Raw genomic sequence first — 25,333 nt, 5'->3', positions numbered from 1 at the left:
CCCCAGTGTGATCTCTGGTTTGTCTCTTTCTGTTCCTGTGGGGGTCTCCGGCACTAGGGCCAGGGCTCCCCAAACTTCAGGGCAAATGCTTCTCTTTACGTGCTTCCCTTTGATTTGAACTGGCCAAGGGAAGTGGTATGAGCGAAGGCCGTCCCGCCAAACCTCAGCCTGCGGGGCCTGCCTGGGCTCTGGATGAGGACTCAGGTGGACATGTCGCCTGGAGCCATGAGGGGCGTTGAGTCCCAGGTATAGAGCACTGGTTCTGAGCCCCAGTTGTTCAGGCTGACCCGAGGACTCAGCTCGTGGGTCCCCGTCCACGCCAGCCACCTTTTGTGTTGAGGTCCACCTCGCCAGCTATTGGGGTTGGTTGTCTTTGTCACTTCCCATGGCGTTCAGTCAGCAGATGAGAACTGAATGGTTCTAGGTGACCTTTTGGAGGACTCTTGCCTGGGAAGGGCTAAGAAGTTTGTTTGCTTGGATGTGGAAACCACCCTTTTCCCGGCACCGACTGCAGGACTGCAGCCTTTTATGCGCACGGCATTGCCTCAGCTCCCAGACATAAGAGTTGACCAGACACACCATGTCTCCATGCAACTCCTGGGGCTTGGAGGCGGGAGCTGAGCTGGGGGGGGGGGATGTCATTCCTTACTTTCTCACTTGTTCTACACTTATCTCTTAGTATGTGATTTCTTTAGGGGAGAATAAAATGAATATTTGCTACTAAACTGGGGAGGCATCAACAGCCCAAAGGATGATGACTCATTCAAGCTCATTTTGAGGAGTAAAATGAGTTTATTGGGGGTTACGTCTGCATCAGTGGATGCCTGTGGACTGCGGACCATGGATGACTGTGTAGCCACCCCGCCCCACCCCACGCCACCTCTGCCTGACAACTTTCTATACTATGTGGCTCTAAGGCCACAACAGAATGGGCGTGAAACTGGGTTTGAGCACTTCCTAGCATTAACTCTGTAGAGGTGACTACAGGTTCACCCTGTACAAGGCACAGACAGATCCAGACTGTGGGGAGGTAGGTGTCCATCTTTGGCCTTATCAAGGGTGATTTCCACGTGGTTTTGGCCACAGTGTGCAACTGAGGGAAGGACACTTTGTTTCCTTGCACTCTAGCATGTTACTCAGCAAAATGGTGGCTCGCTGCGAGAGTTATGCTTGCCCTGGAGACAGAGTGGGCCACAACTTCTGCCCTCAGGATGCTTAGCATTCTCTAGGGAGAGTGAGTACACAGTGGCCACCTCAGGCCTACTTAGCTGAGGTTTGAGGAGTGACAGCCACAGAGACACACACTGGGGGAGTTTAACACAGTCCTGTTTGCATCCAGAGCAGGGCCAGGCACGAGCTGAGTTTGTGTTTTAAGAAATGCTTGTAAATGAATGACTCAGGTATCCACCAGAGATTTCTAAAGGACTTATGAGTCAAATAATAGCATTGTTTTTAACCATATGACAATAAAGACGCTACCAATGAGAACTCAGGGGACCATCGGAATGGGGCATACCAGGAAGTGAATGATGTTCAAAGAGAGTTGCTGGAAAAGGTGACTGAAAATTAAAGCATTCGGTCCACGTGGTTGGAAGCTGATAAAAATAACCCAGGGACAGTAGAAGGAAAAGAACATGCTGCAGAACCTTGGAGCATGGCATTTCCACTCATGTCTGGAACTCGAACAGATATTCAGAAGTGGATAAAATAGAAAGCAAAGGCCCACCTTAGCTCTGGGGCTCTGTGAAGGGGCACTCTGTGCTCGTGTGTACTGTGTCCCAGAGAAGATCCTGTCTGTCAGGGTCCTGGGGGGAAGGGACAGGGCCTGGCTGTGCCGGTGCTCCCTGGAAGCCAGGCTGAGGTCTCCTTGCCTGGCTTTGAGCCTCAGGCTTAGTCAGGCCACCTGTAACTCTTAATGTCTGCCCTATCAACAACAGTGATGTCACCAGTGACGCTTCCCACTGGCTGAGCTGCCACGGGGCAGAGTGTGGCAGCCAAAGATGGCCACAGCTCTGTCATAATCCCCAACACCTGCAGGGCCCTGCCGCTGTCAGGGAAACCAAGACTCAGTCTGTCTAGGTCGTGTGGGCTGGGGAGCTGGTGGACCCCAGAGGGCTAGTGTTTGTCCCTTCCCTGACACGCTGAAAGAGCCACTTCTTTGCTTTGCAGGGAGGTCTAGGCTAGTCATTTTAAGTTGTCATCTTACCTGAGAATCTGACTGTGGGCTCCTGGCGGGACAGGGAGGGGACAAGAGGGCACAGTTGTCTAGGTCTCCAACACAGGGCTTGGAGAAGGTCATTTAGAATGTTTGTTTGCTTGTTTACTTGGTGTGTGCATGCATGGACCGCAGCATTCATGTAGAGGTCAAAGGGCAATTTGCAGGAGTGGGTTCTTTCCTTCTGCCATGTAGGTCATGAGGTTCGGCCACTAGTCGGTCTGGGCCAGTCTCTGGCCCTTGGGGACGGTCCCCAATCCTTATTTATTTATTTACCTTTGGTCTGGAATTTGACTTGGCAGGATTAGGCCTGCTGCAACCAAATGCGCTCTGGGTTGTGGTCTGACATAGCAGAGGGGACCCTGCCACCTGCTGGGGAAACCCCCTGTTGTGTCTCCTGTGGTAGCCCATGTGGTACCTGGACATGTGGTCCTGGGGCTGCAGATCCACTTATGACAGGGAAGGATGGGGACCCTTGGGAGACCAAGGCAGAAGAATCAAGAGTTCAAGGCCATCCTTGGCTATATGGGTTCGAGGCCAGCCTGGGCTACCTAAGATCCTGTCTCCAACACACACACACACACAAAAATGAAGCAAGTTATCAACAAACAAAAACTCAATGGCCGTCAGCTTCATCCGTGGATGAATCTTGATACTTTATTCACCCCCCCTTGCCTGAGTCAGCCAGTCCAGTAGGCGGCCGGAGCGAGTTCTCTAAAATCCTGATAGTACGCATAGCAGTGAACATGCGGAAACCGGAAAGGGAAGCAATAAGTTAAAAAGCCACATAAGTTATGAAAAAATAACATATACTTTCTATATTTCATGTCCCCACTGAGGATTTGCTGCCTTGGAAACGGATAAGTAGCCCAAGAGAAAGCAGCAACGGGCAGCCGCTTTGGGGACTCTGGGGTCCAGTGTATTGCGGGGGTTCCTTTGGCCTGGGAGACTCCGTGGCCTCTCAGCATTCCCTGCAGGCTTGGAGGGCCAGGGGCCTGGATGGACACCTTGTCTTGGAGAATGAGGTAAAGGGATGGGAGGCAGGCTAGGAGAGGAGGTGAGGCAGGAGCCAGGACACGGGTGTCAGGGGAAGGAAGGAGGCTGGTGGGTTGGGAAGGCTGGCGCTGCTGTGGCCGTGCACACCTCAGAGGTGAGAGCCAAGGGGAGGGATACAGGAATCTCTGGCCAAGCTCAGATGCCCTTGGTGGATGCAGAGTCCTTTGAAGGCCCTTACTGGGGCCTCCTGGACCAACTTATGGGCTAAGAAATTTCCAGATCTTCCCACGCTTACTTAGCTTTCATCAGTGCCCACCAGAGGCAAAGGGGGAAGGGATGGATGTGGTAGTGGGGGGTGGGGGGGAGGAAACTGGGAAGATTTGGCCCAGTGTGTGTAATATCCGAGATCCGTGGCTCTGGGGTAGAACAGAGCTTCTCGGAAGTGAGATGTGTGGGGGAAGGGCATTTCTGTCAGGATGGGCTCTGGGGCTCTAGGGTTGAGGTTGGAAAGACCTGGGCTGGAAATAGGACGGTGGTGGCACAGGCCAGGATGGCAGAGATGTGCAGGCAAGGCCTGGTGTCAGCTGTCATCTCTGGCTTCCACTCCCAGGGTGGTGGCCATGGCCAGCATAGCTCTGGGGCCCGAGACTGACACCCTGGTCCCTAGAAGAGGGTGCGTGCAGGCGTCTGGGCCACTCGGAGCTGTGTTCTGTCTAACACATCAAACCTTTCCTCCCCTTGATCCCCAATATTGTCAGATGTCCGGGAAGCCTACAGGCAGGGAATCCTGGGGCCCTCGGTCCCCAGGAACCCCACATGTGGGACAAAATCCAAATGTGTCCTTCAGCCCAGCCTATGGCTAATGAGTGAGGGTGCCAGCCTCAGTTCTGGGGCGGAGGTAAGGCAAGGCTAAGGCAGAGTTCAGGGCAAGCGACGGGCAAAAAGTCAAGCACCTCGTCAGAGCTGTGGGAAGAGGAGCTACAGAGGAGCGAGAAGGAGACGGACCCCAAGTTCCCCGTTACCCTCCAGGACAGCCTGCGGCCGGGAAGGAGACTGGAAGCGGTGAACAGACACCGATGATGAATGGAGCTGGCCGTGTTCCCCCCATCGCCTTCACGGACCATCCAGAGACGCAAGTCTCAGCCGGAACCCACCTCTCCCAGTTCAGCGTCTCCCCTCCCAACCTGCAGGCTCCAGGTGGAAGTGACCCGAGGCTCCCGGGGTCACCGTCTTACTCGGAGGCCTCTGACTCCTGGGAGAGGTACTTCTCTGACATTTCGGTGATCTTGATCACGGGACCTCTGGGGTTGTTCTTCTTCTTCCGGGAGGGGGCCTTGGAGAGGCCAGACTTGGAGGCAGCTACAGGGGACCAAAGGGGTGGGGGAAGGAAAGGGGCTGGAGGATTGGAAGCCATTTACATGATGCCTTTGGGGCTCCTGTCCCTCACACCCCGTGTGTCCCTGTTTTTGGGTCTCTGGGCACATGGACTTACTGGGTCTGCATCGGGATTGCACAGAGCTGACCATGGCGGCAGGAGGTAGGTCCATCCTGAGGGAGGGAGACATGGCGGGGTGTGAGGGGAACCTGGGGCTTTAGCCCCATTAGGTTTGGGGTCTGGAGTCGGCCAAGTGTAGGCAGATCCTTGGCTGTCACTCTCAGGCCTGAACTTGTCCTGTCATGTGACCCTGGGTAGCCAGCTGTCCTTGCCCCGTAGGGCCTCGTCGTGACTCTGGGGTTCCCAGGGCTTTGGGTGCTCAGGAGCCATGGCTCTCCTGCTTTTGGCTCCCCAGACACCTCATGGTTTTAGGGTGAGAGGGGAGGAGAGTCTTGGCATCTGAGACCCAAACCTGGACTTTAGCTAAGCCATGGTGCCTGCTCTACCCTTCTCCCAGCGTCTGCTCCAGGGGCCGCAGTCTCGTCTCTGCTGTGTAAACATCGTGAACATGGCTGAGCACTTAAAACCAACAACGAAAAACCCTCAAGATATCCACCTTGAACTTAAAAGAAAACAGTGTGTGTGTGTGTGTGTGTGTGTGCCTGCCACAGAGTGCAGCATGTGAAGGTCAGACAACTGGTGGGAACTGGCTCTCTCCTTTCACTGTGTGGATTCCAAGGGTAGAACTCGGGGTAGGAAGCTTGGCATCTTTCTGGCGAGACTCATCTGGCTTCCCCACCACGTTCAGCCATGCTTATCATTAGCCCATTTTACAGCTGGGCAAACAGGCCACACAGAACTAGGTCTCAGTTCCGGTAAGCCATTGAATCAGGCAGGACCGCAGCAGGGCTGTCAGGCTTTCGGCCCCGCCCCCGCCCCCGCCCCCGCCCCGCCCCTCTCCCTCTCTCCCTCCTCTCTCTGCCTCTTGCCCCGCCCCTCGCTCCTTTCCTCACCGGCTTTCTTCTCCTTCCACTAGCTTGTGGTAGGTGGCAATCTCGATATCCAGGGCCAGCTTGGTGTTCATGAGATTCTGGTACTCGCGCAGCTGCCGGGCCATGTTCTGCTTGGCCTTCTGCAGGGCGTCCTCCAGCTGGGCCAGCTTGTCCTTGGCGTCCTGGAAGGCCAGCTCCCCTTGCTCCTCCGCCACCTTGATGTTCTCCTCCAGTTTCAGGCACTGCAGCCAGAAAAGAGGCGGTGGTTGAGAGAGAGAGGTAGTGAGTGGGTCAGGCCCGAGGTCGCCTCTGTCCTAATGTATGTAGCTAAGTGGCACCATTCCTAGGTGTGGTGATGGGTTGGGATGTACTTAGAGGAAGTCCCGACTGGAAACTGAGGCTTAGGCTGTTCTTCCCTTTCTGTACGATTGGTTGGGCTTGGGCAGGGGTGAGGGCCCTGGCTGTTGCGCGGTGGGGGCTTTCTGATGTCCCAGTCACTCTGCCTACTTTACAGAGGCTGTTTCTGTGTGCAGAACTCAGGTTCCTCACAGCCACCATGGCGGACCATGTTCCTCTCCATTCGGCATGTTAGGAAGCTGAGCTCAGAGGCACCACCAGTAAGCCCCTTGGCCAGGTCTTGTGTGTGCTCGGTGTGATTGAGTGTGAGTGGGGTCTCCATAGGCCCTTCAGAAAGGTTCTCACGTGGCTCTTGATGGAGAGGATCTGAGATCGGAGCTTCTGGATGCGCACGTTGAGGTCTGCGATCTCACAGCGGCTGCTTTGGAGGCTGTTCCCGAACTCCGCAGAGCGGGCAGCTCGCTCCTCAAGCTGGAGGGGCGTGGCAGGGGCGTGGTGAAGGGCGGCCTGCTGCAGTCTCAGCATCCCTCCCAGCCTCGCCTCTGCATCCCCACCTCCCTCTCTAGCCCCACATGGACACACTTACGACCTCCAGGAGGGCCCCACACAGTGCCTCTCCCATTGCTCCCAGAGCCCTGTAGGGGCTGGCTCTCATGCTCCAACCCTCCTCCTCTTCCTCCTCCTCCTCCTCCTCGAATCTCAGGGCCCCCTGCAGGGTCATCCCCTCACCTGGCTTCGGGAATAGGCTTCAGCCTCCTCCAGGCTCCGAGCAGCGATGGCGTCATACTGGGCCTTCACTTCCTCCACGATGCCACTCAGGTCGATGCAGCAGCGGCTGTCCAGGTTCATGGTCACCGACACATCCTTTACTTGGGCTGTAAGGTCTTTCAGCTCCTGGGCAGCACAGAAGTGGGAGGCTCAGGGCTGCCAAGGAGGGCCCGAGGTCTCTCAGTCACACACAACCCACAACCCACCTTGTCCCCCTCAGGAGGTGGAGACTATGTTCCCTGCTGTGACATCCTAGGGAGTTAGGTGGTGCTTCCTGCCCTCACTGCTCCCCACTTTTTCTCCCTCTGAGTGAGGGCAGATGATGATGATGATGATGATGATGATGTGTGTGTGTGTGTGTATGTGTGTGTGTGTGTGTGTGTGTATGTATGTGTGTGTATGTATGTGTGTGTGTGTATGTGTGTGTGTGTGTGTGTCTGGCTTTCATACTCAAGCTGGCACTCCCCTCCTCCTGCCTAATGGGAAAGGGCCATCCTCCTGCCTGGTGCTGAGGTGGGGGACAGGTTCCTTGGCTGTCTGTTACCCTCTTTTATTCCCATTGGGTAGATAACCTGGAAGGCCTGGCAGGGTCACTTTCACTGTGGATCCCCACATCTGTTGATGGGACATCTAAGTTTACTGAAGAGATGTTGTTCCCCCTGCTCCTCCCCCAACCCCACCCCAGATGATGAAGAATGATGCTAGCCAAGGGGGGGGGACTGGAGGCTGGTGAATCCTTGGGAAGATGGGTGCAAACTGCTCTGGAACCAGAGGCACCGCAGCCACTTGTCCCTAGAAACCTCTGGGAGTAGTAATTCCCCCACCCCCAACTCCCCTCACCCTCCACCTTCCAGCTCTGCCCCACTACCCCTGCATGGCTGCACTCCAGGCTTGGAGCTTGTTGTGCCCAGGAGCAAGGATAGTTCATCCTCCGCTGATCACAGGGGCGGCGGAGACAACCCCTGTGATCTGTGTTACCCGTGGAGCTCTCTCTGTAGTGCCGCCAGGCCAACTTCCTACTGTCCTAGCTGGCTTTCCCACGGGAAGGCTCGGGGCTAAATAGGTGGGAACAGGGGTCTCCCAGGGCCTACAGAGTGCTGCACAAGCCTGGGCCGCTTCCTCAGGAGGTGCTGAATAACCACCTAGGCCTTGCAGGGGTGTGTGTGGGGGGATGGGGGAGATGGGGGGTGGGGTTGGAGGGGTGGGGGTTGGGGGGTGAGTGAGTGAGGCAGAAGGCTCAGGGTGGGAGAAGGCGCAGTCTGGGAGTGTGTCAACAGAGCACGCCTGCCAGCGCTCCGCACAGGGAGGTGAGTCAGCCGGCCACAGGGCCAGGCAGGGAGCCAGCAGAGGTGGCTGTGTGTGTGTGGCTGCGGCTCACTCTGTGGGTGTAGGGCCTGGACTCTGTCTGGTCGGGTATTCACGGACCCCCGTCTCTTGTCTCAGTCACCACTTCCCAGCCAGTGTTTTCAGTCGCTGACACTGCGTTTCCTTGTAAAGCTCATGGACAGGCAGGATCCGGAGCGAGTGGAAGTGTCTGATTGTCTACTCCATTTTTTCCCCCTTACAACTTTTTCTTGTTGGAAATGCAGAGTCCCTAGGGTCTGAATTTTATCCTATGCTGATGTGCGACACACCTTCCGTTTGTCCCCAGCCTCACGTGAGCTGGCGCTTGGATTCTGAGGCCTGCTTAGGTCCTGGTCCAGCCGGCTCACTCATGGCCGTATACCTTGACCTTGGTCACTTTTGGGGACTCCCTCCAAAATCCATTGTTATGGCTGGAGAGCTTGCAGTGGTGCCTCTGGTTTCTGCTAGAACTTCTTACTGGTGGCTTGAACTTTAGAGTATAGATTCAGAGGCAAGGTGGGGTCAGAGGGGCTGTACGGACACTGGCCGGTGCCTTTCCCATTTGCTTGCCTGCAGCCTCGACCACCCGCACTTCCAGGAAGAGGAGCTCGGGTGCCGCAAGTATTCTGGAGGCCCTTTCGAGCTGGCAGCACCTAAGCTCAGGGTCTGGTAGTGGTGGGGATCTATCTCCCTTTGATCTTCAGATGAATTGAATATAAATCTCTGGGCAAAGGCAGGCTGGAGGCCCTGACTGGAATCAGGCCGACACCCGCCACATTGTCACCGGCAACATTGCCCACTGTAAATGGACACCTGCTAGGGCAGTTATAGAGATGAGGTTCTGAGATCCCATGGTGGTGGTTGGGCGCGTGATGTGGAGGTCAGTGAATAAAGGTCATGGCTATAGCCCCATACCCCACACACTCAGGCCTGACTTGGCATCTGGCTCAGGAAAGTCCAGAGCCCGGCAAGAGGATGCCGCATAGGACAAGTCTTCCCTGTTGGGGCCGAGGGATGGCTGACACCGACGGCACCACCTCAGACCATTTCTGAAAAGAGGCACGTGAGGCAAGAGTGAGATAAACAGTGGCAGGAAGTGGTGTTCAGACTACTGTGCGCCTGTCCAGACATGCTGGCCCCTCCGGGAATGACAGTACAACAATTCTCACTTGTGTGATGAGGTGCCACCTTGGGGTGGGCCCCTGACACCCCGAGTTGGCAGGAATTGCACCACAGCACAGATTAGAGTTTCCCCAGGGGGCTGGGTTGGAGGAGGCTGCGCGGTGTACACATCTTTCTCACGCAGGTTCCCTGTGGATAATCCACGGGGACTCTGAGTCGCTCTCCCGGGGGGACGCGAGTGCTGCTTGGTAAACTTGCTCTCAAGGGCACTCACTGTGTTCGCTAGATAACTCTGATCAAGTTCTAGAACCCCTTCTGAGTCTCCGTTTCCCATCTACGAAGTGGGTGCCAGACAGAACTAGGAACAGCAACTGTTTTTCAAATGTTTACCCCACGGAAGGCATGTAGGATCTGTGAAGCAGCGAGCTCCGGGCTGGAGCGGTGGCTGAGCGTGTAAGGCACCCGCTCGGCAAGCTTGAGGAACTGAGTTTGAATCCCCAGGACCCATGTAAAGCTGGGCACCTTAGTGAGTGCCTACAACCCTAACCCTGCTCCTAAAATGTCTGAGGAGGGAGGCAGAGGCAAGAGTGTCACAGGAAGATCGAGGGCCAGCTAGACCATTGCACTCAGCTTTGAATAACAAACTCACAGAGCCTGTCTCTGAAAGGTGAGCGCTGACACCAGACGTCATCGTCATCTGACTGCCACAAGCATGTGCTCGCATGCACACACACATTCACACACACACACACACACACACACACACACACACACATTCACACACACTCACACTCACTCCAGCACAGTCTAGTAGTATTGTATATTTTTTAGTTGGGGAGACTGAGGCATGGGGAGATTTAAATCAACCTGCTTCGGTTCCCATAGTTATTGAGCCAGATTTTAAATCTGGACCGCTCTGGAATGCGTACTCACTCTAATTTTATCAAAATCACAGAGTTTTCATGAGCAGGGACTGGGAATTAGTCTGGAGAGCACTTATTACAGTACCTAGATGATAGTAAGTGGTAACACACAGTAGCTAATGCTGTAATTGATAAAGGTCATAAAGTCAGGAAATAAGAGTCCAGGCCAGAGCAGCCTGTTCTGGACCTGTCTCCCTGCCAAAGCCACTTAGATGGTGCTGGCACCTCTGTGGCTGCCTGCAGGAGGCTGTCGCTGTCAGCTGGTTCTGCCCAAATCTCCCTAGGTCCATGTTTGGCAGGCAGTATTGAGGCTGGATGCACGCATACTGCAGATCTGCGCAGTGGGTGCCACCCAGTCTTGCAGGCACCTAGGTCTATGCTCCCTGGTGTTGGAGGGGGTGCTCCTCCTCCTCTGTGTCTTTCTGTTATGAGAGGGTGCTGTGGCCTGCTCTGACCAGGAAGGGAGCCGCTCTTTATCCGTGGCCTTGGAGCTCATCAGCCTGAGACAAGCTACTTTGAGACGGGTCTCATGCAGCCCTCTCCGGCCTGGAACCCACTGTATGGGGGACTCTCTTGTCTCTCTCTCCTGAGTGTTGGGATTATGGGTGTGACCTACCATGCCTGACTCTGAACATTGAAACAGAGAAAGGAAAGTAAAACAGTCCACTAATGTTCACATTGATTACAAATAAAATGACTCATATTTTGGATATATTGGGTTAAGGGAAATGTGTTATTAAAATAATTTTGTCTCCCTTTCTGGAGAGGGCGGTACTAGAGGTCAAGTCTAGGGTCCTCTTGATGCTAAGGGAGCCACCCTACCAAAAGGCTATAGCCCAGTCCTGCTTCTTGTTGTAAAACATGGATTCTAGGAAACACCTGCATGGCTTGGGTTTTACTTCTGTCTTAGGGGCTCACCGACATCTTTTAGGCAAAGGGTTAATGTTATCTCTTCAGGGTAAAGGGTGCATGGAGTGGATTATAAAGCCCACATCCCAGTGCCCAGCTAGCCATGTGCAGCTGTCCTCTGTGCCACCTGTTTCTCAGAGGACTCAGCCAAATGCAGATAGGTAAAACTGCCCCTCTACAGAACATGCATAGCCTGTTTCCCCAGCCACTGGTCCCTAAAACAGTATGCAGTGAGGACTGCTGTTATGTTGTGTTTGGTAGCGTAAGAATCTTTTTCTTTAAATGACTTATTCTTTTTAAAAATTTTTATGTACTTCTTGCGTTTGGCCTACATGCATGTCTGTGTGAGGGAGTTGAGTTACGGACAGTTGTAAGCTGCCGTGTGGGCGCTGGGAATTGAACCCTGACCCTCTGGAAGAGCAGTGAGCCATCTCTCCAGCCCCTAGTGTAAGAGTCTTTACAGTACAGGGGAGGAGGTACCCAGGTCACATGCAAACAACGTGCTACTTTATGTGAGAGGCTTGAGCATCAGGTGGCTTGGAGTCTTGCAGCTGGGGACCAAGGATGCTGTGGTAAGTTTGACTATGAACTGTCCCCATAGGCTCATACATCTGAAGGCTTAGTCATCAGGGAGTGGCACTATTTGAGAAGGATTAGGAGGTGTGGCCTTGTTGGAGGAAGTGTGTTTTATAAGACTTTCCTTGGTCATGGTGTCTTTTCATACCAGGCTGCTACTGCTATTCTCCTCAACTTCCAAATGTGGATACTGAGGCACAGACAGGCCACACAGCGCTGCCAGTGTTACAGAAAAGGTAAAAAGAAAAGGAGGAGTCAGACAGAGCCCAAGAGCTGCGGCTTCATCCAAAAAGAGTTCACAGGCCTGGCTACTGAGATGAGGGCAAAAAGTCTGTTTAGGCATGCACTCTCTGGCAATGCTTGGGTCTCTTGGTTACGGCCAGCCTTCTTCTGCCTGGGTCTCAGCTGCAGCACCTCTACCTTGGCTTGGAGCTCTGAGTTTGCCAGGATTTGGTGAGTGCAGTGGATCACAGAACCTGAGGCACTGCCCCCGACGCCTGCGTGGTCCACTCCGAGCCAGAGGGAGCTTGGGCAGAGCCATCAACCTGCAAGCATGGAGCCTCCTGCGGCCCACAGCGTGTGGCCTGGCCGTGCTTCCAGGGAGCTGGGAGCTTGCCTTCTCACTGCTCCCAAGGGTGGGAGTTCTCTCTGCCATGCCCCATCCCATGGCCACTAAAGACTGTCGGTCCCGTAGGGGTCCTGGGATGCTGAGCCTGCTGGGAAGCTGGGCTCAGAAGGCTACGGGGCCTGCCACAGAACTCTGCTTGGATTGTGACAGTAACATTGACCTCTGCTCCAACCCTGGCTTCATTGCTATGGCTTAGTACCAGCTGTTGGCAGCACACAGGCTTTAGAGCCTGTTAACCCCAGCGATGCCTCTCTCTACTCTTTGCTGGGCTGTAGATACTTGTGAACGATCACCCCAGTACCCCTTTCCCCTGAGACGGGTGATATGAGAGGGTATAGCATTCCTGAGGAGCAAAGCCCTTAGTTCCCCAGGCTCAGCTGAGGACCTGGGAGGTAGATAGGACCGTGTTCTGGAAGCTCCCCTGTCTGCGTTTACCGTGTCACTTTATAAATTGTGCTGAACCCACCGTCTCAGCAGAGAGTAGGGGAGCATGGAGTGCTGTCTGCCAGGGGTAGAAGCCCTATGGACCCAAACGGAGCTCAGGCCAAGCAGGATGTGGATCCCAGGACTATAGCACTGATTCCTGCATCTGGTCTGTTTGCCATCACTCTGGCACGCATGAAGACAGCTCTCTCAAATAGAGTGACTTTGGGGACCCTATGTTATGAACTGTGTGACAAAGAGAAATGTAAGGATCATTGAAACACAGAGAGGAGAGCACTTGGGAAGCCGTGACGTTGTTGGCTGGAGCTAGTGACTTTTAAATATCCTACAGGCTCCCCCTGCACCCCTAGCCCCCCCGAAGCAGCAAGCCCCACGAGGGCCCTGCTTTCTCACCTGCTCGTAGACTGTTCTCATCAGCTCGAGGAAGCCCTGCAGGCCTTTCAGCTTGGTTTCCAGTTCGGTTCGTCGGAGACACTCGGCATCCAGGTCCTGGAGTTGGGAGTGGAGGTGAGAGATGAGACTAAAGTGGCCAGGGTTCGAGGCAGGAGCTCTGTGGGACAGCTTGTGGGGAGGGGGATGATACCCAGAGAAAATGCGCCTCGGAGCCTGGAGAAAGGGGCAGGCTGGCACTTGACCTTTCTCTCTGTCTGATGGCCCTGCAGCTCAGGTGCCTGGGAGCTTTGCTTAGGCATCAAGGGAAGTGGGACGATGCTGGGGACAAGGGCAGAGGGCCACGATGGAGGGCCCTGGTGGTTACCTTCTTCAACTGGACGAAGGTGAACTCCAGGTCTGTGCGCTTGGAGATCTCGTCTTCATACCTGTGGGGAGAGGCGTCCTTCAGCAACACAGTGGAGCCTGGGCTTGGGCTAACTGTTCCGTGCGGGGGGGGGGGGGGGAGGGGTCCAGGTCTCTGCCAGACCTCCCTGGGCTCTGTGCCAGTCAGAGGTGCACAGTCAGAGCACATCATTCTGGATGTGGTGTCATATGCCTGGCACATTGGAGGCAGAGGCAGGAGGACTCTACAGGCTTGAGGCCCACCTGGGTTGCTAAGTTCTAGGCTCTCCAGGGCTACATAGTGAGGCCCTGTCAGGCAAGAAAACTTGGCTCTTCCTGTGTGGACACAGTGTGGATTTTCTGAGACACCTGCTTCCTCCTCCCCTAAGCTCCCAGCAGTGGCTGCCCACTTCCTGGCTCTGCTGCATGGTCCTTGGGGAAGCCTTCTTGACTGTGCACCCCTTTCGTGGTGGCCCCTTTTTCCTAGCCACCCCCAGAATAACAAGTGCAGGTAGCCCATGCCTGTGGTCTGTCCTCCCCAGCACCCTGCTCATCCCGCCTGTTAAACCTGAGGAGAAAAGGCCGGAATCCACGGTTGTCCAACTAGAGCAAGCTATATTTTGGGTTACACCTGGCACTGGCCAGCCGGCTGTCTTGCCCTAAATCAACATCTGCGAGAACAGCCTCTGCCGGCTTCTTAAAGTCCCTTTCAGAGGAGAGAGGAGCTCACAGGGGCAAGAGAGTTGGTGTGACACAGAAAGATACAGCATAAGGGAAGGAAGGGGAAGGGTGTGTATATCACATGACTGGGGGCGCGAGCAGTTTACGTCAGACCTAAGAAACAGGAAATTCTTCGGTTTTTGTTTGTTTGTTTTTTTGTTTTGAGACAGAAACTTATTCTTAATTAGAAATAAAAACCTTAGCTGGGTAGTGGTGGCGCACGCCTTTACTCCCAGCACTCAGGGAGGCAGAGGCAGGAGGATCTCTATGAGTTCGAGGCCAGCCTGGTCTACAAAGCGAGTCCGAGACAGCCAAGGCTACACAGAGAAACTGTCACAAAGCAAAACAAAACAAAACAAGAAATAGAAAACTTAGGGGCTGGAGAAATGGCTCAGTGGGGGCTGGAGAAACGGCTCAGTGGTTAAGGGCACCACCTGCTCTTCCAGAGGTCCTGAGTTCAGTTCCCAGCAACTACACGGTGGCTCACAACCACCTGTGTTATCTGATGCCCTCTTCTGCAGATAAAGCAAAGCTAGCCTGGACAATTTAATAAAACTGTCTCAAAAAACATAAAAAAAAAAAAGAAAAGAAAAGAAAAGAAAAGAAAAGAAAAAAAGAAACCTTAGCTTGCAAGGACTTAATGCGGGAGACACAGGGACTTATTCTTGCTTGTCTTGCCTGCGAAGGGAACCCTTAGCCTGCACGGTAGATTCTTCCTATTTTGGTCTCACACTCTCTTCCCTGAGGCCGGTTCTTGCTCCTCGGCTTTGCTAGAGAGTGGGCGCCATCTTATTCTGTGACCTCCAAAGGGAAGCAGGGATTGCTCTCCAGTGTGCTCAGCTCCCAGTGCTCAGTGGCGATTAATTTCTCCCATCCTCCCTTGCTTCCTGTGCATGAGGCAGTGCAGGGGCTGATGGAGCCTGCCGCTGCAATACACGGCCTGTCCTGTCGGTGGCTCTCTACAAAGCTTAGCTCCTTCCGTGTTGCTTCCCTCCTGAGTCAGGGTCAAGCTGGGTTTGCAAAAAGGATGCTGTTGGGAGGGGACAGGACCCTTGCTCTCTTACCTCATCCTCTTCTGGTTAAGACCGTGATCTTGGCCCCATAGGGAGGATGGCATCTGCAGCCCATGCCAGCCTCAGAAAGGACAGCCCCAGTGGACAGACGTGGAAGTGGGTTAGCTCCTTCCGTCCTCTCCAGGAATGCCTGACTCAGGGCTCTAATTACAGGTGCCTGCCTGCCCTAATCTCTGACCTCCCGGTGGAGTAATGTCACAGTGACCCTGTCACCTGACTAGACCCTGTCAATGTCTCCCGGAGGGGAGTGGACCTAAGGTTGGCAGTGTTCACAGGGCACTGGGGTCCGTAATTCTTGGGGTTTGGGCTGCCCTTGCCATTCCTTGTCTTCCAGCAATCTGTGAAGGTCCCTGAGGGTCATGATGGTGCTGGATGGGGACACGCGTGAGGCAGAACAAAATGCGTCACGTGTCCTGACGGGCAGGCGTACATGTTTATGTGCGCACAACAGGCACCGTGGGCGCCCTTCGCTGTGCTCCCTAACACGCTCTCCCTCGGGGTCTCGCGTGACAGTGAAAGGTACAGAGGCCTCTAAGGAGTGCTGGCCGAGCAGGGCCTTCAAGGTCCAGCTCCCCTGGTGAGTAGCCCCACAAGTGGATTGTATCGCTTCCGTGCACACTTTGGCTGTGATAGTGGAAATGTCGTGAGGACCCAAAGTGTTTGCTGCAGGTCTGTCACCCACTTGGACCTCTGCCATGGCTTCTGGTACACCCACATAAAGCCTCTGGAGGCCCCATGGAGAGTGGGGCTGGCTCTCTGACTCAGGCACGTTTCTTATTGGAATCTGGGAGGCCCCTGTGAAGTTCCCGTCTTGGGGCTGAAGCCAGGGAGCCCTTCGTCCCACTGCCCTCTAAATGCAGGTGGCTGGTTGGCAGCCACCTCCCTTCTGGGCAGCAGAATCTGCCAACCTCGGGGAGGCATCCGGCGGGACTCCCGGGGTGCCAGGTCCTTCCTTAGCCATTTCTATCCTTTCTGTCCTCTGGGCGGCCTCCTGTGTCTGCTTTTCCCGTTGGATAGCCTCTTCATCCTGTCTCTGCCACCTTCCTACTAGTTTTTAATTGCTGAGAGCGCGAGAAGGCTTAGGAGAAGCCTGGTCCTGCCTGAGCCCCACGGAGCTGCCTATCCTATGGATGGGGATGAGAAGCCTTAATTTCTAGAGTGTTTCAGGCACACCCATCAAGTAGAGACCCACTAGGGACCTAGCGACCCTATATGTCAGGACTTTGAGGGCAGCCAAAAGGCCCCTCCCCAGCAGGGAAGGGTACCAGGAGAGCTGGGGCCAGAGGGAGTCTGCCTATGACCTCAGTGTGGCCTCCAGGTGGGCCAGTGCCTGAGCCCTAGGCTAACGTTCTGGTGAGAGGTCCGAGCCTTCGTGCTGGCTTCCAGTCTGGGGTCTTGGTATTCATCCCACGCTTTTGCGTGAGTTGGAAGAGCCCCTTCCTCAAGGCTTGTACAGCCTGCCTCAGCCTGTCATCGGATGTTCAGCTAGACTCAGGCCCTGGTCGGGTACCCCTCAACCACACACTTCTGTTCGCCAACCGACTGGGGTGGCTCTGCGTCATCCCTGAGTTGGCAGTATGAGCTCGGGTGGGTGTGTTTCCTGGTGGGGCCTCTATTTTGTCTTTTGGGCCTAGGAGAGTTAGATTAGCCAGATCTTGGGGCTCTCTGGTATATCCCCCCCACCCCTGCCCTGTGCTTGGAAGTCCACATCCCCACTGAGGCTCAGATGACGCCTATCTTCTGTCCCACTGCCAATCTGCTACCAGCCCGCCAGCCACCAGCTCCTGAGCCTGTCACAACTGCCCCCCTCCCCCTGCACTTGTTTATTTCTGGGAGCAAGACTGAGCTCATCACCCTGCAGAGGCAAGACACAGCCCCTCCCTGTCAGGCCTCCACCCCAGACAGTCAGTTTCAGCAGACCCAAAACTCCTGAAACCCCGCTGTAGGACTTTTTTCCTCCTCTTCCCCTTCCCTGAGAGAGCAACTTGAGCCTACAAGACAAGGAAGTGGGTCAGCATCTGGGTGACAGCAGCCAGCAGTGCCTGAGGGGGACTCAGCTGCAGGGCCCCAGGCACGCCACACTGCTCAGCCGTGGACACTGAGGGTGGCGATTTTGTTCAGCAGGCCTTGCCTTGTGCCTCCCCTGGGGCTGTCAGAGCCACTAGGGGGACCAGTAAAGTGTGCTGCTGCTCCTGGGGGAATAGGTGCTGGGCAGGTCCACCGGATCAGACGCCCATGTGGGTTTCTTAGGTTTTGGGAGGCTCCCTGGGAGAGGTGGCCCCCACAGGGATCTTCAGCTCAGGAGCCTGGGTTCTCAGGCAAGCTGCCCTACCCGCTGCCTTGCCTGGCTGTTCCTAGAATGTTGATCCTACCTCTGGTGGGTGGACTCTGGGCCACACTGCAGGATGAGGATCGGCCATGCTTGGTTCTGCACTCCCCACCCCATCCTGGGTGAGGCCCCTCAGAGGGAGGGAGACCAGACCTGCGGAGCAGACTCAGGGGTATAAGCTATTGATCTGCTCAGCCTTAGCTAGCTGCCTTGTCCTGGTGTGCTTGCCCACTACTCGACCTTAGAGAGGGCGACCTCTCCCCTGAACCTCCCAAGTGCTTATCCCACCTTCCTAGGCTGGCCAGCTCAGCTCAGCCAATTTTGGTTACCTTCCGCCTTTTAGGGGACAGGAGTCACTGCCAGGCACCAGCCTGAACTCTCAGCTTCTTCCTCATGGCAACCGAGGTCAGTGTCAACCATCAGGCCCACTCAGGCAGGAGGAAGCAGAGGCCAGTCAGCAGGCTGTGCTTGCCTGAAGCCACAGAGCCAGGCCATGGGGTGAGGATGGACACTTCCTTCTTCAATGCTGGGCTGGGCCTGTGGCTACTGCGTGGCGCTTGTCCACCTTTGGTCCATCTGCCTCTCTGCCCCAGTAGCTGTAAAGGCATCCTGCGGGCGGCGGCTCTACTTTCCTCAGCTACTTTTGGTGCCCAGCGCTATCCCCTAAGGGGGCTTGCTGCTTTATGAAGCTAAGCCCTGCCTGTCCCCTGCCAGCTCTTCAGTGTTTCTTTCTTCTTTCCCGACACCAAGATCAACGTCCAAATTGTGCTGCAGCGCACAGCTCTCGTGTGCTCTCTGCTAGAGGCAAGGTGTCCCGTGCCAAGACAGTGCCCAGGAGCTGGCATGTACGCAGGCTCAGGAGGGGCTGCTGGAGCCAGGCCTGTGTCGTGCCAGCACCCAAGGGCTTGGCTGTAAGCCGGTGTGCCTAAAGCGTCGCAGATCGTCAGGGTCACTTGCTGTTAGTTTCACTGCCATACTTGCAGTATTTACAATGGCACATGTGACATCCTCAAAAGCTATATCTAGAGAAGATGTACGTTCCACATTTCCTCTCTCTCCAGCTTGGGTGCACCGCCGCGCCCCCTCCCCCAGACCCCGCCCCCCGCAGTCCATCCTCGTCCCCACTCAGCCTCTCCCCGCAGGTTCTCAGCGCCTGAGAGCGCCCCCTACCTGATGCGGAACTCCTCCACTTTCTCCAGCACCTGCAGCAGGTTGGCCTCCAGCTGTCCGCGCTCCTGGCTCACTTTGCGCAGCTCCTCCTGCAGCTGGGCCTGGAACTTCTCGTAGTGGTGGCTGAGGTCGAAGGTGGCGGATCCCTGGCCCTGTAGGAAGCTCCAGCGGGTTTCCAGCAGCTGGTTGCGTTGCTCCAGGGCTTGTACCTGTAGGAGAAGGAGGGTACTGAGCAGATCACCAGGGGCCACACGGGGTTCCCCGGGCAGGCTGGGGGTCCCCAAGGCGGGGCTCCCTGCAATGGGGCAGTTCATCTGCACGCGTTCGCCGGCGCCGGCTCCACTCGGTGTGCAAAGCCACCGCCAGCTCTTGGCTGTTGAGTTGAAGATGTTGAGATAAGGACAGGATGGAGGTGGAGACAGGAGACCGAGGGCTTCCTAGCCTGGGCAGGGCCTCCAGTGAGGGAGCGGAGCCGGGGTGTGGGCCGCCTGCCGGTCACAGGCTGGTAAAGGATTGGGCTCTAGCGCCCAGAAATAGGGGCGCGCGGGGGGGGGGGGCTCTCTCAGGGTCCTACCTGCCTCTCCTCTGTGGCAAGCCTGATCTCATCGGGCCTTGAAACCCAGACAGGTAGGCTGGCTTACTTGGTATTTTAGTATCAGTCCTCCTGACAGACTCAGACTCGCAGATTCTTTGAGGCTCGGTTTCCCCAGCTAGAAGCTGAGGTCCATAACACTGCCTGTCTGAAAAGGCTGTGGGTGGGTAGGGGGACAACGTGGCAGCTGCCGGTGTGTATGAGGTGCCAGCTGTGCCCCAGACTGGTTCCAAGTGCTTCGTGTTCCAACTCCTTTGAGGCAACACCCTGTGGAGTGGGTATTGCTATCAGCACAGTTTCCAGAGGTGTAAGAAGACTAAACAGGCGGCAGAGCCAGGCCTGGCGCCTGGGGTTTTGTTTGTTTGTTTTGGGACAGGTAGGTCTCACGTGGCTGAGAATGACCTTGGGTCTCCGATTCTCCTACCTGGGGGATCTAAGCCGGGCCTTCGTGCATGCTAGGCACAAACTCTGCCCACCAGCTGAGGAGTCCTCAGTCCTGCACTGGGAGCATCAGCCGCTGCAGTGTGCGCAGTGTGCGTGCTGAGAGCTGGGGCAGCCCTGGGGCCCAGGGCCCTTCTGAAGTGGGCTTTTCCTCCCGGCAGGCTCAGAGTGGCCTTGAGGACAGGGACACAGAGGACAGTTTTCCTGGAGCTCTGACTTCCCTCTTCACTCATTGCTTGGGTTTCTACACAGGCATCTACAACCTCTGGAGCACATCTGGGCCTCCACAGGCTGCCTGCTTCTATTCTGGCCTCGGCTCCCACTGGAGCCCATCCCAGCATGATCAAGACTTGCTGGCTTTGTCCTCACCTTGCCTGTCCTCCGGGGGGGGGGGTGTCCCCTGCCTTCCTCCATTGTATGTGTTCTCTCAGTGCCTCCTGAAGGACACCCCCAGACGCAGCCTGGAAGCCCCCACCCCCAACGCCAGGGTTGTTTCTGGTAGGGAGTGGAGCGAGCGGGAACGTTGGGTAGAGGCACCAACTACCTGTGGCACTGGTGAGCAGCCATCCCCCTGCCTCATGCCTATCTCTCTGGGAAGTTCTGCACGACGACAACCGCCTTAGACCTGTGCCACAATCAAACAGGTTCAGTTGGGCGGGAGGTCAAGAGGCTTTTCTGCCTTGCTTTGTGTGCGTGTGTGAGGAAGCGCGTGTGTGGGGGAGTATCAGCTCACCCCACCTTCTCTTCGTTTTGACAAGCAGGACTCCATGTTTACAATGAGGGTGCGGTGAGAGGTGCGACTTGAAGCTGGTACCTCCACCCAGGTAGCTCTTCACACCAGGAAGCTCTTCCCTTAGTCTAACCTCTACCCTTCAGAGCTGTCCGTGGTGGAGATGCTGTGAATTGGGCCAACCAGTACAGCCAAGAGGGCACTGTGCTCTTTGGGGGTGGGGGGGCAAGGGTGTACCCTCTGTCTCCCACTGGCCTTGGGAGGTGTCATGTCTCAGTGGGAGGGGATGAAAAATCATCTTTAGCCATGGCCCACTAAAGGCAGAAAGGCTCCTCCCTGTGGGAACAAAGACTTAGGGAAAGCCAGTAATCCCAGCTCCGCAGAGGAGCCAGCACAACCTCCTCTAGCCGGTCCCCCTGCCTTATGGGAGCACGGTGGCAGCTCTGGGTGGGGGGTGGGGGGGTGGGGACAGAAACTGAGGCTAGGAGCTGTAGGGAGCCAGGTCAAGCTGAGATATTTTTTTCCCACAGGGCCTACCAAGTCACTTTTTGAGCTCTTGGCTGGAGCTGGGGTGCATGGAGACACTGACAGGGATCCCCGAGCCCAGCGTTAGCCTAGGAGGAGCCTGCATCTAGTACCAGAAGGGCTGAAGAGAGCCACGCCTGAGGCTTTTAGAGCTGGCGTGACCTACTCTTCTTTCCAGTGGCTCACTTCTGCTCTTGGCTGTCCTCTGGGCCTAGGCAGGCCTTCCTCATGGCAGGCAGCATGTTGGAAATCCCCCTGCAGGGGCACTCCCCAGCCCCCCTCTTCTCCTTGTGGCTGAGGCCTTGATAGTCCCTCACTGGCAGCACTGCCAGGGGATCTGAGGCACAGATGGTAAGAGACCTAAGGAGACACAGCCTGTAAGAGAAGGCAACGCTATAGCGCCATAGCGGCAGGCCTCGCTGAGGGCCGCGGGAGGAACCACTCCGCCCCCTCCCATGGACACTTGTTTCTCTTCTCTGCTCAGAGCCCCAGCCTCGCTCTGGGCCTGGAATCCATCTCCTGAGCCTTCCATTGCCGGCATCTCTCCCTGAAGCCTCGGGTGTACCCCTACTCTACAAGCCCCTCCCCTCAACTCTTCCCACTGTTCTCCAGACCTGGGATTGTGTGTGGATGGAAAAGGGTAGCTAGGTCTGGGAGCTCCCTGCACCAGGCTTCTGCTCTCGCATCTTAGCAGATGGTCAGAAAGCTTGCACTACCTGCCAGATGCCTTCTAACTACTTTGCAAAAACCATCCCATTACACTGATGTGCGCTGAGGCCCAGCGAGGTTCAGTAACTCGCCTGAGGGTTAACACAGGTGGTGGGCTCAGGGTTTAAACTCAGGAATAGGGATCTAATGCTCCCTTAAGCGGCTGCCTATCTCTCTGGAGGCTCCTACAACCTCTGGTTAGCGCAGGGCTCAATAAACAGGGTCCCTCAAGGGTTGGAAGCCACAGCCCCTGCACTCTACAGTGAAGGGCACCTTATCTCAAGGCTATGCTTGTGAGTTGGGATGCTCGAGTTCTGCTAAGGACCTTCAAGGGCCTGAGCCCAAGACCCCAACTGTGACAGCTCCTTCCCTGGGCACACACCCGTGGTTCCCACCCCATGCCCATGGCAGTGGCACAGGGTGACATCAGCATTGGCATTCGTTTGACGGGGAAAAGCCACCCATGGGAGCCAAATTACATAGTTCAGCGAAGCACTCCTTTTAAGGGATTAGCCAGGCTTGTCAAGGAGGCGCCTCTGCAGGGCCTACCTCCCAGGCCAGGGGTTGCATCTGTGCACCCAGGCCGGCGGAAGGTGCCCTCCCTCAATCTGGGTACCTTGGGTATAAGTGAGAAGATGTTGGTCAGAGGTAAGAGAGAAAGACACCATTCCTGGCTCAGGTTCAGATAGCTCTGTCTCTCTCACACACGGACTTGAGTTCAAATCTAAACCATATCGGTTGTTGGTTATGTGACTGTGGGCAAGGCACCTAGCTTCTCTGGCCCTATTACCTCATCTGGGAAAGGACAGCCCTGGTGACGGTTGGCGCGGCCCCTCAGCCTCCTCGCTAAATTCCTGAAGGGTTCAGGCATCACATGTCACTCTCGCCTCTCCACCTCTTTGCACATTCCTACTGCTCAGGACCCCCAGAAACGTCCAAGGGCACGCAGACGAGGACTGGCCATGGTCGGGAGGCTGGGCCTCCGCTTCCTCGGAGGCGAGGAGAGCAGTTTCCCTTCTTTACAGATAAAGGAGCTTGAGGTGGACCTGCAAGGCGCCTTGCGGTGCCCAGCCCGCCAGCATGTAGTACCGGTCGGAGGTGCAGCTGTGCCACAGGAAGGGGGGCAGGGCTGGAAAGGTTGCTCAAAAGAGTTGAGTGGGCACAGGCTTGTGGGTAGACAGGACTTCCTCAAGCCCTAGGCTAGCTGCAGGCGGCGAGTCTAGGAAGTGTGGAGGCTGTGTTGCTAGGGCCCTGGTCCTTCCACCTGGGTGAGTGCAGAGCACCCTCCATTATTGGCTGCTGGCCGGACTCTGACACAGCCCTCTGCATTCCTTTCTCCTGACAAGCCAAAACTGCATCTTTACTCACACAGCCTCCTTCTGGCCCCACACACCCCTTTGGACCTGCTAGTGACAGTGGCACTATGGATGGACAGGGACGGCCAGCAGGGTGGCCCGGAGGGAGATGCTTCGGGGACCAGAGGCTTGGGGTGAGGAGGGCACTTAGCAGTATCTCTCATCCATCTGCCTGGGCAGAGGCCAGCAGGCCACACCTCCAAGGGCCTTCCTGAAGAAGAGGTGCTCCCTCGCTCCCTCGACTGCTACAGGGGTACACTGACACCCCCTCCACCAAGCCAGGTGGTGTTGCGCTCAGAGTCCATCCTGGGGTTCCTTTCGCCCCAGACACCAGGATGTATCAGCGTTTCCTTTCCCCCATCCCCGCTGGTTTAGCCATGCTGCATCCCCATTGGCTGGGGGCAGGGGCGGGGCCGCCCTTCTGTTTTGGTGCCCTCTCCCACTCAGCTTACCTTGCCGATCAGGGACGCGAATTTATCATTGAGAACCTTCATCTCTTCCTTCTCTCGGCTCTTCTGTTGTTGGATAGCAGGGTCCACCTTGAGGTCCAGAGGCACCAGCAGGCTGGAGTTCACAGTCACCTTGGGCATGATGCCAGCTGGCTTACAGCTTGTGAGACTTCGAGAGCTGAAGCCAGGCCCAGGGAGCCCACAGCTGCCCCATCCTGAGATCCCAGGCTGGGGGCTGCCCACATGGGTCACCTCACAGCCGCTGAGGCTGCTGAAGCCAACGACGCAGGAGCGGTAGGCCATGGTGGCCCCCCTGGGCCTGGGAGCCGGAGGGCTCACCAGTGAGCGAGGGAGCTTCTTCGGAGTTGGTGGCTGGCGGCTGCCTCCTGTCACATCCAGGGCCGGCTGGGGACTGAAGCGCAAACACCTGTTGCCTGATGTTCATTAGCCGCGGGAGGGCGGGACTCAACCTCAAGCCAGACCAACCTGTTAGTTAGATGATGTGGGTCCCGCCCCTCCCCCCACACCGCACCTTTCTGCCGGCCCTACAGGGGGATCTACCTTGCCGAAGGGGCTTGTCACAGTCCCCTGCAAGAGGGGACCTGGCTGAGAAGGGGCCCTGCGGCTGGACTGGCTGCTAGGTGGGGCGGGGTGGTCGTTGCCAACAAGGCCACGTTCCAAAGGGAAGAGAAGCCGAGAGAAAGGCAGGCAGCCGGGCCCGCAGATCGGTGCATACCTGAAGGCTGACGTATCTGGGCTTGCATACTTCTGGAAAAGATGAGGCAAGTGTAGCTCTGAGCTCTAAGGGTTAGATGACTGCCCTGGGCACCGGGCCAGGCTGGCATTGGAAAACAGCCCCTTTATTATTTATTTTCCATCTGTCAGAGTGTTCCCCCCCACTCATTTCCCCCTTCCTTCTTGCCTTCGTTCCCTTATTGAGGGTCTGCTGAGTGCACCCCCACCAGACCAAGGGCTGCAGGAAGCATATGGCCAAGGCGAGAGAACTTGGCTTTGGGGATGTGACACACTGGATGCAGAGTCAGCGCGGCTGCTCCCACTGGTGTAACCTCATCTATGTGGCCTAGACTTTTGCCCTCGCCTGGAAAAGGGGCTGTAAGTTTTAGTCGCAAGTAGAGGACTTCAGGTAGCTCGCCTTGGCTCAGGGTCCCCTGAGGGGCTGAGGCGGTCTCTAATTGGACTCAGTCCTGCCTCCAGGGTGTTAAGAATCCTCCCCTGCCGTCTCCCTCCCTCGGCTTTCTCCCCTTTCCTCCTCTCTGGTTATTCACACGCCTTCTACCTTCCTCATGGGAAGTCCAGTGTGGAAACAGGCATCAAGGGGCCCAAAAAGGAGCTTCCAGAGGCTACGGAGGCCTCAGCCCAGGGCTCAGCCAGGGCCTGATCCTCTTTGTCCATGGATACCCCTCCTCTTACCCTCCCTGCCAGGTCTGGCACAAACTTCTTGAGCACACAGAGAAGTGTGTCTGTAAAAGCCAAGGGGACTTAGTCCCTGTGGAGACCAAGGCGGTCAGAAGCCTCGATGGGGCATCTTGCTGAACGTCATCATCACCCACACCCGCCTGGCATCCAGGCCTGGTTCCCACGAGCTCATGGCACTTCTGGCTAACTCGGACACAGAGTGCTACATCGCTGAGTCCATCTGGCTCTTGGGTTCGAGGCTCCGTAGTACTTGGCTGGGTCCCCAGGACACTGTTATGTACCCTACTTCTATGTACCCCACTCAGCTGCCTGGTGTGTCTGGCATGGCCGCCCCAGCCTCCCACCATGTATCTTCCTCCGGTCTGGTATCTGAGTGGCATG

General features: G+C 56.1%; 1 protein-coding gene across 3 annotated transcripts; it reads right to left on the bottom strand.

Annotated features, from left to right (window-relative positions):
- Positions 1 to 2,850: 2,850 nt before the first annotated feature.
- KRT80 (keratin 80) lies at positions 2,851 to 23,945 on the bottom strand. Of its 3 annotated transcripts, none has more exons than XM_084749685.1 (9): positions 23,519 to 23,945; positions 18,716 to 18,924; positions 13,407 to 13,467; positions 13,043 to 13,138; positions 6,665 to 6,829; positions 6,281 to 6,406; positions 5,600 to 5,820; positions 4,704 to 4,759; positions 2,851 to 4,606 (listed from the first exon to the last, which is right to left on the bottom strand). In XM_084749685.1, exons 1-9 carry the CDS (start codon positions 23,816 to 23,818, stop codon positions 4,443 to 4,445), a joined length of 1,398 nt encoding a protein of 465 aa, XP_084605811.1. In that variant the 5' UTR covers positions 23,819 to 23,945; the 3' UTR covers positions 2,851 to 4,442. The 3 variants fall into 3 exon arrangements, with proteins under 3 accessions (XP_084605811.1, XP_084605813.1, XP_084605812.1); XM_084749687.1 differs by having other exon boundaries at positions 2,851 to 4,570; positions 23,519 to 23,889; XM_084749686.1 differs by having other exon boundaries at positions 4,453 to 4,581.
- Between the last annotated feature and the right edge of the window lie 1,388 nt (positions 23,946 to 25,333).

Source organism: Acomys minous, assembly GCF_964271855.1.
Source record: "Acomys minous genome assembly, chromosome: 12".
Taxonomy (NCBI): Eukaryota; Metazoa; Chordata; class Mammalia; order Rodentia; family Muridae; genus Acomys; species Acomys minous.
Note: the sequence above shows the minus strand (reverse complement) of the source record. Positions and strands in the feature narration are given on the sequence as shown.

Coding starts and splice junctions, on each gene's coding strand:
- KRT80 (XM_084749685.1), bottom strand. CDS start 23,818: ATGGCCTACCGCTCCTGCGTCGTTGGCTTCAGCAGCCTCAGCGGCTGT. Junction 6,407..6,664: donor AAGCCTATTCCCGAAGCCAG/GTGAGGGGATGA, acceptor ACGCCCCTCCAG/CTTGAGGAGCGAGCTGCCCG. Junction 5,821..6,280: donor TCCTCTCCATCAAGAGCCAC/GTGAGAACCTTT, acceptor TTCTGGCTGCAG/TGCCTGAAACTGGAGGAGAA.